This window comes from Pseudorasbora parva, chromosome 14 (genome assembly GCF_024679245.1).
Source record: "Pseudorasbora parva isolate DD20220531a chromosome 14, ASM2467924v1, whole genome shotgun sequence".
NCBI classification, from domain to species: Eukaryota; Metazoa; Chordata; class Actinopteri; order Cypriniformes; family Gobionidae; genus Pseudorasbora; species Pseudorasbora parva.
The window spans coordinates 45,685,040-45,695,173 of NC_090185.1; the positions used below are offsets into that span (position 1 = coordinate 45,685,040).

Here is a 10,134-nt window from a genome sequence, read left to right on the forward strand (position 1 = left end):
TAACATTGACTCTCTTATGGTTGGAGTAAGATTTACTCTCTTATGGTTGAAGTAACAGTTACTCTCTTAAGGTTGGAGTAACATTGACTCTCTTATGTTGGGAGTAACATTGACTCTCTTAAGGTTGGAGTAGCATTGACTCTCTTAAAGTTGGAGTAACATTGACTCTCTTAAGGTGGGAGTAACATTGACTCTCTTAAGGTTGGAGTAGCATTGACTCTCTTAAAGTTGGAGTAACATTGACTCTCTTAAGGTGGGAGTAACATTGAGTCTCTTAAGGTTGGAGTAACATTGAGTCTCTTAAGGTTGGAGTAACCTTGACACTCTTAAGGTGGGAGTAACCTTTTACTCTCTTAAGGTTGGAGTAACATTGACTCTCTTAAGGTGGGAGTAACATTGACTCTCTTAAGGTTGGAGTAACATTGACTCTCTTAATGTTGGAGTAACATTGACTCTCTTAAGGTGGGAGTAACATTGACTCTCTTAAGGTTGGATTAACATTGACTCTTAAGGTTGAAGTAACATTGACTCTCTTAAGGTTGGAGTAACATTGACTCTCTTAAGGTGGGAGTAACATTGACTCTCTTAAGGTTGGAGTAACATTGACTCTCTTAAGGTTGGAGTAACATTGACTCTCTTAAGGTGGGAGTAACATTGACTCTCTTAAGGTGGGAGTAACATTGACTCTCTTAAGGTGGGAGTAACATTGACTCTCTTAAGGTTGGAGTAACATTGACTCTCTTAAGGTTGGAGTAACCTTGACTCTCTTAAGGTGGGAGTAACTTTGACTCTCTTAAGGTGGGAGTAACTTTGACTCTCTTAAGGTGGGAGTAACATTGACTCTCTTAAGGTGGGAGTAACATTGACTCTCTTAAGGTTGGAGTAACCTTGACTCTCTTAAGGTGGAAGTAACATTGACTCTCTTAAGGTGGGAGTAACATTGACTCTCTTAAGGTTGGAGTAACATTGACTCTCTTAAGGTTGAAATAACATTGACTCTCTTAAGGTGGGAGTAACATTGACTCTCTTAAGGTGGGAGTAACATTGACTCTCTTAAGGTTGGAGTAACATTGACTCTCTTAAGGTTGGAGTAACATTGACTCTCTTAAGGTTCAAGTAACATTGACTCTCTTAAGGTTGGAGTAACATTGACTCTCTTAAGGTTGGAGTAACATTGACTCTTTTAAGGTGGGAGTAACATTGACTCTCTTAAGGTTGGAGTAACATTGACTCTCTTAAGGTTGGAGTAACATTGACTCTCTTAAGGTTGAAGTAACATTGACTCTCTTAAGGTTCAAGTAAAATTGACTCTCTTAAGGTTGGAGTAACATTGACTCTCTTAAGCTGGGAGTAACATTGACTCTCTTAAGGTTGGAGTAACATTGACTCTCTTAAGCTGGGAGTAACATTGACTCTCTTAAGGTTGGAGTAGGATTGACTCTCTTAAGGTGGGAGTAACATTGACTCTCTTAAGGTTGGAGTAACATTGACTCTCTTAAGGTTGGAGTAACATTGACTCTCTTAAGGTTGGAGTAACATTGACTCTCTTAAGCTGGGAGTAACATTGACTCTCTTAAGGTTGGAGTAGCATTGACTCTCTTAAGGTGGGAGTAACATTGACTCTCTTAAGATGGGAGTAACATTGACTCTCTTAAGGTGGGAGTAACATTGACTCTCTTAGGGTGGGAGTAACATTGACTCTCTTAAGGTGGGAGTAAAATTGACTCTCTTAAGGTTGGAGTAACATTGACTCTTAAGGTTGGAGTAACATTGACTCTCTTAAGGTTGGAGTAACATTGACTCTCTTAAGGTTGGAGTAACATTGACTCTCTTAAGTTGGGAGTAACATTGACTCTCTTAAGGTGGGAGTAACATTGACTCTCTTAAGGTGGGAGTAACTATGACTCTCCTAAGGATGGAGTAACATTGACTCTCTTATGGTTGGAGTAAGATTTACTCTCTTATGGTTGAAGTAACAGTTACTCTCTTAAGGTTGGAGTAACATTGACTCTCTTATGTTGGGAGTAACATTGACTCTCTTAAGGTTGGAGTAGCATTGACTCCCTTAAAGTTGGAGTAACATTGACTCTCTTAAGGTGGGAGTAACATTGACTCTCTTAAGGTTGGTGTAACATTGACTCTCTTAAAGTTGGAGTAACATTGACTCTCTTAAGGTTGGAGTAACATTAACTCTCTTAAGGTGGGAGAAACATTGACTCTCTTAAGGTTGGAGTAGCATTGACTCTCTTAAGGTGGGAGTAACATTGACTCTCTTAAGGTTGGAGTAACATTGACTCTCTTAAGGTGGGAGTAACATTGACTCTCTTAAGGTTGGAGTAACATTGACTCTCTTAAGGTGGGAGTAACATTGACTCTCTTAAGGTTGGACTAACCTTGACTCTCTTAAGGTGGGAGTAACATTGACTCTCTTAAGTTTGGAGTAACATTGAGTCTCTTAAGGTTGGAGTAACATTGAGTCTCTTAAGGTTGGAGTAACCTTGACTCTCTTAAGGTGGGAGTAACCTTTTACTCTCTTAAGGTTGGAGTAACATTGACTCTCTTAAGGTGGGAGTAACTGTAACAAGTTCGATATAGTGAGGAAGGAAGAGGACACGGGGGTCGGCAGGACTGTTGATGCTCTTTATTCTCAATAACTCAAATCAATAAACGTGCACGCTTCAGCGTGTGTTTGTCTCTGTATATGCTCAGTTTCGCTTCCGGGTCACGCACTTCCGGCTTCCGGATATCTCAGGGTCTCCTCGCATCAACAGTCCGACTCTCTCTCTCCTCGGTCTCCGGTTCCGCTGGTGTTTTATCCCGTCTCCGCGCTCATTACTAGAACAAGAGACAGGTGTTATTAATCTGCGTCCAACCCACTCACTTACCGCTCGTCCCGCGGCCCTCTCTCCCGCTGCAGACCTCGCTGAACCACGCCCCCCTTGCCACATACCCCCACCGCCCGACTCAGGCCGGGGAGCCGTCCGGCCTGCAGCCCCCCCCCCCCATTTCTGGAGAGGAAATCGGCCACAGCCATCTGAGCACCCGGCCTGTGGACCACCTTGAACTTAAACGGCTGAAGAGCCAGATACCAACGGGTGATCCGCGCGTTGGTATCCTTCATGCGGTGGAGCCATTGGAGAGGAGCGTGGTCCGAACAGAGAGTGAACTCCCGCCCCAGGAGGTAATAGCGGAGGGTGAGAACGGCCCATCTGATGGCCAAACACTCCTTTTCTATGGTGCTGTACTTAGCTTCTCTCTTGGAGAGCTTACGGCTAATGTACAGCACCGGCCGCTCTCCCCCCTCCACCTCCTGGGCCAGGACTGCGCCCAGCCCCCTGTCCGACGCGTCAGTCTGCAACAAGAAAGGGAGAGAAAAGTCAGGGGAGTGTAACAGCGGCCCGCCACATAGGGCAGCCTTTACTTGGGTAAAAGCCTGTTGACACGGCTCCGTCCACTGGACCGTATCTGGTAGCCCCTTTCTAGTAAGATCAGTCAAAGGGCTGGTGAGGTCCGAATAATTTGGTATAAACCGTCTATAATATCCCGCCAGCCCCAAGAACTGTCTTACCTCCTTTTTGGTCTTGGGCCTCGGACAGGTTGCAATTGCGGCAGTCTTATCAATTTGGGGACGCACCTGCCCATGACCCAAGTGGAAGCCCAGATACCTTACTTCCACCCGCCCAATCGCACACTTCTTCGGATTGGCCGTGAGCCCCGCTCTCCTCAGCGACCTCAGGACCGCCCTCACATGCTGCATATGCCGCTGCCAGTCGTGACTATAAATCACTATGTCATCTAGGTACGCAGCAGCATATGCAGCATGGGGACGCAAAATCCTATCCATGAGTCGCTGGAAGGTCGCGGGCGCCCCGAACAAGCCGAACGGAAGCGTGACAAATTGGTGTAATCCGAACGGCGTGGTGAAAGCTGTTTTTTCTTTGGACAATGGAGACAAGGGGATCTGCCAATAGCCCTTTGTTAAGTCCAGTGTCGAATAAAATCGAGCCGAGCCTAACCGATCAAGCAATTCGTCAACCCGTGGCATTGGATACGCGTCGAACTTCGACACAGCGTTCACCTTGCGGTAGTCCACACAGAACCTGACCGAGCCGTCCGTCTTGGGGACCAAGACTATCGGGCTCGCCCAGTCACTGTTGGACTCCTCGATTACTCCCATGTCGAGCATTGCGCCTAATTCGTCCTGAACTACTTTTTTCTTGTGTTCAGGCAAGCGATACGGCCGGCTGCGAACTACCACGCCCGGCTCGGTCTCGATATGGTGCTGAATCAAGTCGGTACGTCCCGGTAGGGGCGAGAACACGTCAGCGAACTCCGCTTGCAACTTCGATAAATCAGCGAGTTGTAACGGTGAGAGGTGGTCTCCCCCAGGGGCCAGCGCGACTGATTGCGCCTTAATGCTCGCCTCTGGCCCGAGATCATCCTCTCCCCCGATCACCGTTGCCAACAACACCGATTCCACCTCATTCCATTTTTTTAGCAGATTGAGGTGGTATATTTGACGTGCCCCGTTCCTATCGGATCGTATCACTTCATAATCGAGCTCTCCTATCTGTCGTGCGACCTCAAACGGCCCCTGCCACTTCGACATTAATTTTGAGCTCGAGGTTGGGAGTAGAACGAGCACTTTCTCTCCCGGTGTGAATTTGCGCAGTTTAGTACCCCTGTTATATGACCGGCTCTGGCGGTCCTGGGCTTGCAACAAATTCTCCCTAGATAGCCGCCCCAATGTGTGGAGTTTTGTTCGCAAGTCCATGACGTACTGAATTTCGTTTTTGGCCAACGACGGCCCCTCCTCCCAAGTTTCTCGTAGGACGTCCAGCACCCCCCGTGGCTGACGCCCGTAGAGAAGCTCGAAGGGGGAAAACCCCGTGGAGGCTTGCGGGACCTCGCGCACAGCAAATAAGAGGGGTTCTAACCACCGATCCCAATTCTTGGCGTCTTCTTGTACGAATTTACGGATCATGGATTTAAGAGTGCGATTAAATCGTTCGACCAACCCGTCTGTTTGTGGGTGATAGACGCTGGTTCGAATGGATTTAATGCCCAATAATCCATACAATTCGCTTAACGTGCGTGACATAAACGCCGTGCCTTGATCAGTGAGGATTTCTTTCGGAATCCCCACCCGGGAGATTAAACGAAACAGTGCGTCCGCAACACTCTTCGCCGAGATGTTGCGGAGAGCCACTGCTTCCGGGTATCGTGTTGCGTAGTCCACGATAACTAGCGCAAAACGATGCCCGCGTGCGGATCGTTCTAATGGCCCGATGAGGTCCATCGCAATTCTCTCGAAGGGGACCTGCATTAATGGAAGGGGGCGCAATGGCGCTTTTGGGGCGGCCAGTGGGTTCACCAACTGACATTCAGGACAAGACGCGCACCACCTGCGCACATTGTCATAAATGCCTGGCCAAAAGAATCGGGTCATTAAACGATTCAGCGTGGCCGCCTGTCCCAGGTGGCCCGCCATCGGGTTAGAATGAGCCGCCTGAAAAAGCATTTCCCGGCGGCTCTTTGGTACTAACAATTGGGTTGTATCCATTTTTGTCTGAGCGTCTTGGGTCACTCGATACAACCTATCTTTAATTATGGCAAAATAAGGATACGTGACGGGCAATGCGGGTTGGAGGGACTGACCGTCGATCGTGCGGACCTGCTGAAACGCATGTTTTAGCGTCTCGTCTTGAGACTGCTCCAGAGGGAAGTCATCGCGGTCCGAGAGAATCAGTCTCTCAACCCCGCTCGGTTCCTCTGAAGCCGTTCCCAAGGGCCCGGTATCAGCCTCGCCAACCTGCACTCGCACCGCCCCGTTCCTAGCCTTGTTTTCCCAAGCGGCATCCGCGCACAACGACCCCAATAACGCCGAAAAGGCGGGCCAATTCGTCCCCAGAATTAGCGGATGCCGGAGGTGGGGACTAACCGCCACCTCAACACTATGCTTTTCTCCCCTAAACTGTATCGTGACTGGGACAATCGGATATTCCACCACATCCCCGTGCACACACCGCACCTTAACCACGCGGCTTGTATCCAACGCCCCAGGCTGAATCAGGCTTTGATGGATCGAGGTTTGGTTACATCCTGAATCCACCAAGGCCTGATATGTACCCCCCTTGATACTTACAGGAATTTGGTACTCTCCTGCTTGATCGGGGGTGGTCCGCTGGACGTCCGGGATCCGGATCATTGTTCCGATGTCCATCATCGGACATCGGTCCACAAAATGATCCGGATCACCGCACCGCCAGCAGGCCAGCCCAGGCCTACCCGCCGCCCCGGCGGCGGGGAGTGGGTTGGAGGCTGAGCGCGGATAGGGGCCGGAACCGGAGCCATAGTCACTACCAGTCCCCAGCGGCCCCGCCCCCCTGGGCGGGACCCGCGAACTCCCAGACGGTCCAAGGCCCATCCCACCCCGGCCTCTGGGGGGAACGCGAGGAGGGCCTGGAGGGCGGGACCTGGGGAGAGGGACAGGTCGAGAGAGAGAGAGAGAAGGGGGAGAGAGAGAGGGAGAAGTTAGTGGGGGTGCGCCGACCCCCGGGCACGCCACCAGGTGGTCCTCCGCCAAATTGATGGCCGTCTCCAGCGACGTGGGCCGGTGGCACTGGACCCACTCGGCGGTCTTCCTGGGGAGCCGAGTGATGAACTGCTCCAGCACCACCAGATCGACGACATGGTCCACGTCGCTGCCGCCGGCCAGCAGCCATCTGCGGCACTCGTCCCGGAGCTGTTGGGCCAGTGCGAAGGGTCGACCGGACTCGCCCCACTCCAGGGAGCGGAAACGCTGGCGGTGTTGTTCTGGGGTCCGGCCGACCCGCTGAAGGATGGCCCGCTTCAGATCATCATAGTCCAGGAGGTTCGCAACCGGTAGATGTTGCGCGGCCGCCTGGGCTTCGCCTGATAGCAGAGGGATGATGCGCACCGGCCACTGTGCCCGGGGCCACCCGCAGGCCTCCGCGGCTTTTTGGAAGAGATCCACGAAGGCCTCGGGGTCATCTTCCGGCCCCATCTTCTGTAGGGGCACGTGCACCGGTGCGCTGGCCCGCCCAGCGGCCTCGGCGCGAACCTCCCGGTCCATCCAGCTCCGGAACTGCTCGCGGTCCTCTTGCTGGCCTTGGACTATGGCCGCGAAGCGGCGCTCCTGTTCAGTCCGAAGGTCCAGCAACGCCGTGTGATGTTCCTGGTGGAGGGCCGCGAGCGAGGTGATGATCTCCGCAAATGGCGAGGCGGAGGGCGTTGTCATGGCGGCGGCTCTGTCCTGCTTCCTTCCCGGGTTTCGGCACCAGTGTAACAAGTTCGATATAGTGAGGAAGGAAGAGGACACGGGGGTCGGCAGGACTGTTGATGCTCTTTATTCTCAATAACTCAAATCAATAAACGTGCACGCTTCAGCGTGTGTTTGTCTCTGTATATGCTCAGTTTCGCTTCCGGGTCACGCACTTCCGGCTTCCGGATATCTCAGGGTCTCCTCGCATCAACAGTCCGACTCTCTCTCTCCTCGGTCTCCGGTTCCGCTGGTGTTTTATCCCGTCTCCGCGCTCATTACTAGAACAAGAGACAGGTGTTATTAATCTGCGTCCAACCCACTCACTTACCGCTCGTCCCGCGGCCCTCTCTCCCGCTGCAGACCTCGCTGAACCACGCCCCCCTTGCCACAGTAACATTGACTCTCTTAAGGTTGGAGTAACATTGACTCTCTTAATGTTGGAGTAACATTGACTCTCTTAAGGTGGGAGTAACATTGACTCTCTTAAGGTTGAAGTAACATTGACTCTCTTAAGGTGGGAGTAACATTGACTCTCTTAAGGTGGGAGTAACATTGACTCTCTTAAGGTTGGAGTAACATTGACTCTCTTAAGGTTGGAGTAACATTGACTCTCTTAAGGTTCAAGTAACATTGACTCTCTTAAGGTTGGAGTAACATTGACTCTCTTAAGGTTGGAGTAACATTGACTCTCTTAAGGTGGGAGTAACATTGACTCTCTTAAGGTTGGAGTAACATTGACTCTCTTAAGGTTGGAGTAACATTGACTCTCTTAAGGTTGAAGTAACATTGACTCTCTTAAGGTTCAAGTAAAATTGACTCTCTTAAGGTTGGAGTAACATTGACTCTCTTAAGCTGGGAGTAACATTGACTCTCTTAAGGTTGGAGTAACATTGACTCTCTTAAGCTGGGAGTAACATTGACTCTCTTAAGGTTGGAGTAGGATTGACTCTCTTAAGGTGGGAGTAACATTGACTCTCTTAAGGTTGGAGTAACATTGACTCTCTTAAGGTTGGAGTAACATTGACTCTCTTAAGGTTGGAGTAACATTGACTCTCTTAAGCTGGGAGTAACATTGACTCTCTTAAGGTTGGAGTAGCATTGACTCTCTTAAGGTGGGAGTAACATTGACTCTCTTAAGATGGGAGTAACATTGACTCTCTTAAGGTGGGAGTAACATTGACTCTCTTAGGGTGGGAGTAACATTGACTCTCTTAATGTGGGAGTAAAATTGACTCTCTTAAGGTTGGAGTAACATTGACTCTTAAGGTTGGAGTAACATTGACTCTCTTAAGGTTGGAGTAACATTGACTCTCTTAAGGTTGGAGTAACATTGACTCTCTTAAGGTGGGAGTAACATTGACTCTCTTAAGGTGGGAGTAACATTGACTCTCTTAAGGTGGGAGTAACTATGACTCTCCTAAGGATGGAGTAACATTGACTCTCTTATGGTTGGAGTAAGATTTACTCTCTTATGGTTGAAGTAACAGTTACTCTCTTAAGGTTGGAGTAACATTGACTCTCTTATGTTGGGAGTAACATTGACTCTCTTAAGGTTGGAGTAGCATTGACTCTCTTAAAGTTGGAGTAACATTGACTCTCTTAAGGTGGGAGTAACATTGACTCTCTTAAGGTTGGTGTAACATTGACTCTCTTAAAGTTGGAGTAACATTGACTCTCTTAAGGTTGGAGTAACATTAACTCTCTTAAGGTGGGAGAAACATTGACTCTCTTAAGGTTGGAGTAGCATTGACTCTCTTAAGGTGGGAGTAACATTGACTCTCTTAAGGTTGGAGTAACATTGACTCTCTTAAGGTGGGAGTAACATTGACTCTCTTAAGGTTGGAGTAACATTGACTCTCTTAAGGTGGGAGTAACATTGACTCTCTTAAGGTTGGACTAACCTTGACTCTCTTAAGGTGGGAGTAACATTGACTCTCTTAAGTTTGGAGTAACATTGAGTCTCTTAAGGTTGGAGTAACATTGAGTCTCTTAAGGTTGGAGTAACCTTGACTCTCTTAAGGTGGGAGTAACCTTTTACTCTCTTAAGGTTGGAGTAACATTGACTCTCTTAAGGTGGGAGTAACATTGACTCTCTTAAGGTTGGAGTAACATTGACTCTCTTAATGTTGGAGTAACATTGACTCTCTTAAGGTGGGAGTAACATTGACTCTCTTAAGGTTGAAGTAACATTGACTCTCTTAAGGTTGGAGTAACATTGACTCTCTTAAGGTGGGAGTAACATTGACTCTCTTAAGGTGGGAGTAACATTGACTCTCTTAAGGTTGGAGTAACATTGACTCTCTTAAGGTTGGAGTAACATTGACTCTCTTAAGGTTGGAGTAACATTGACTCTCTTAAGGTGGGAGTAACATTGACTCTCTTAAGGTGGGAGTAACATTGACTCTCTTAAGGTGGGAGTAACATTGACTCTCTTAAGGTTGGAGTAACCTTGACTCTCTTAAGGTTGGACTAACCTTGACTCTCTTAAGGTGGGAGTAACATTGACTCTCTTAAGTTTGGAGTAACATTGAGTCTCTTAAGGTTGGAGTAACATTGACTCTCTTAAGGTGGGAGTAACATTGACTCTCTTAAGGTTGGATTAACATTGACTCTTAAGGTTGAAGTAACATTGACTCTCTTAAGGTGGGAGTAACATTGACTCTCTTAAGTTTGGAGTAACATTGAGTCTCTTAAGGTTGGAGTAACATTGACTCTCTTAAGGTGGGAGTAACATTGACTCTCTTAAGGTGGGAGTAACATTGACTCTCTTAAGGTGGGAGTAACATTGACTCTCTTAAGGTTGAAATAAACATTACTCTTAAGGTTGGAATAAATAAGACTCTCTTAAG

The 10,134-nt window shown here is 48.5% G+C and overlaps 1 protein-coding gene across 1 annotated transcript; it reads right to left on the reverse strand.

Annotated features, from left to right (window-relative positions):
- Positions 1–2,584: 2,584 nt before the first annotated feature.
- On the reverse strand, positions 2,585–7,261 carry LOC137039807 (uncharacterized). The gene is made up of 3 exons (XM_067415081.1): positions 7,132–7,261; positions 6,146–6,978; positions 2,585–2,835 (listed from the first exon to the last, which is right to left on the reverse strand). The coding sequence occupies exons 1-3, from the start codon at positions 7,259–7,261 to the stop codon at positions 2,833–2,835; spliced, it is 966 nt and encodes a 321-aa protein (XP_067271182.1). The 3' UTR covers positions 2,585–2,832.
- Between the last annotated feature and the right edge of the window lie 2,873 nt (positions 7,262–10,134).

Coding starts and splice junctions, on each gene's coding strand:
- LOC137039807 (XM_067415081.1), bottom strand. CDS start 7,261: ATGACAACGCCCTCCGCCTCGCCATTTGCGGAGATCATCACCTCGCTC. Junction 6,979..7,131: donor CTTCGCGGCCATAGTCCAAG/GCCAGCAAGAGG, acceptor TCTTCCAAAAAG/CCGCGGAGGCCTGCGGGTGG.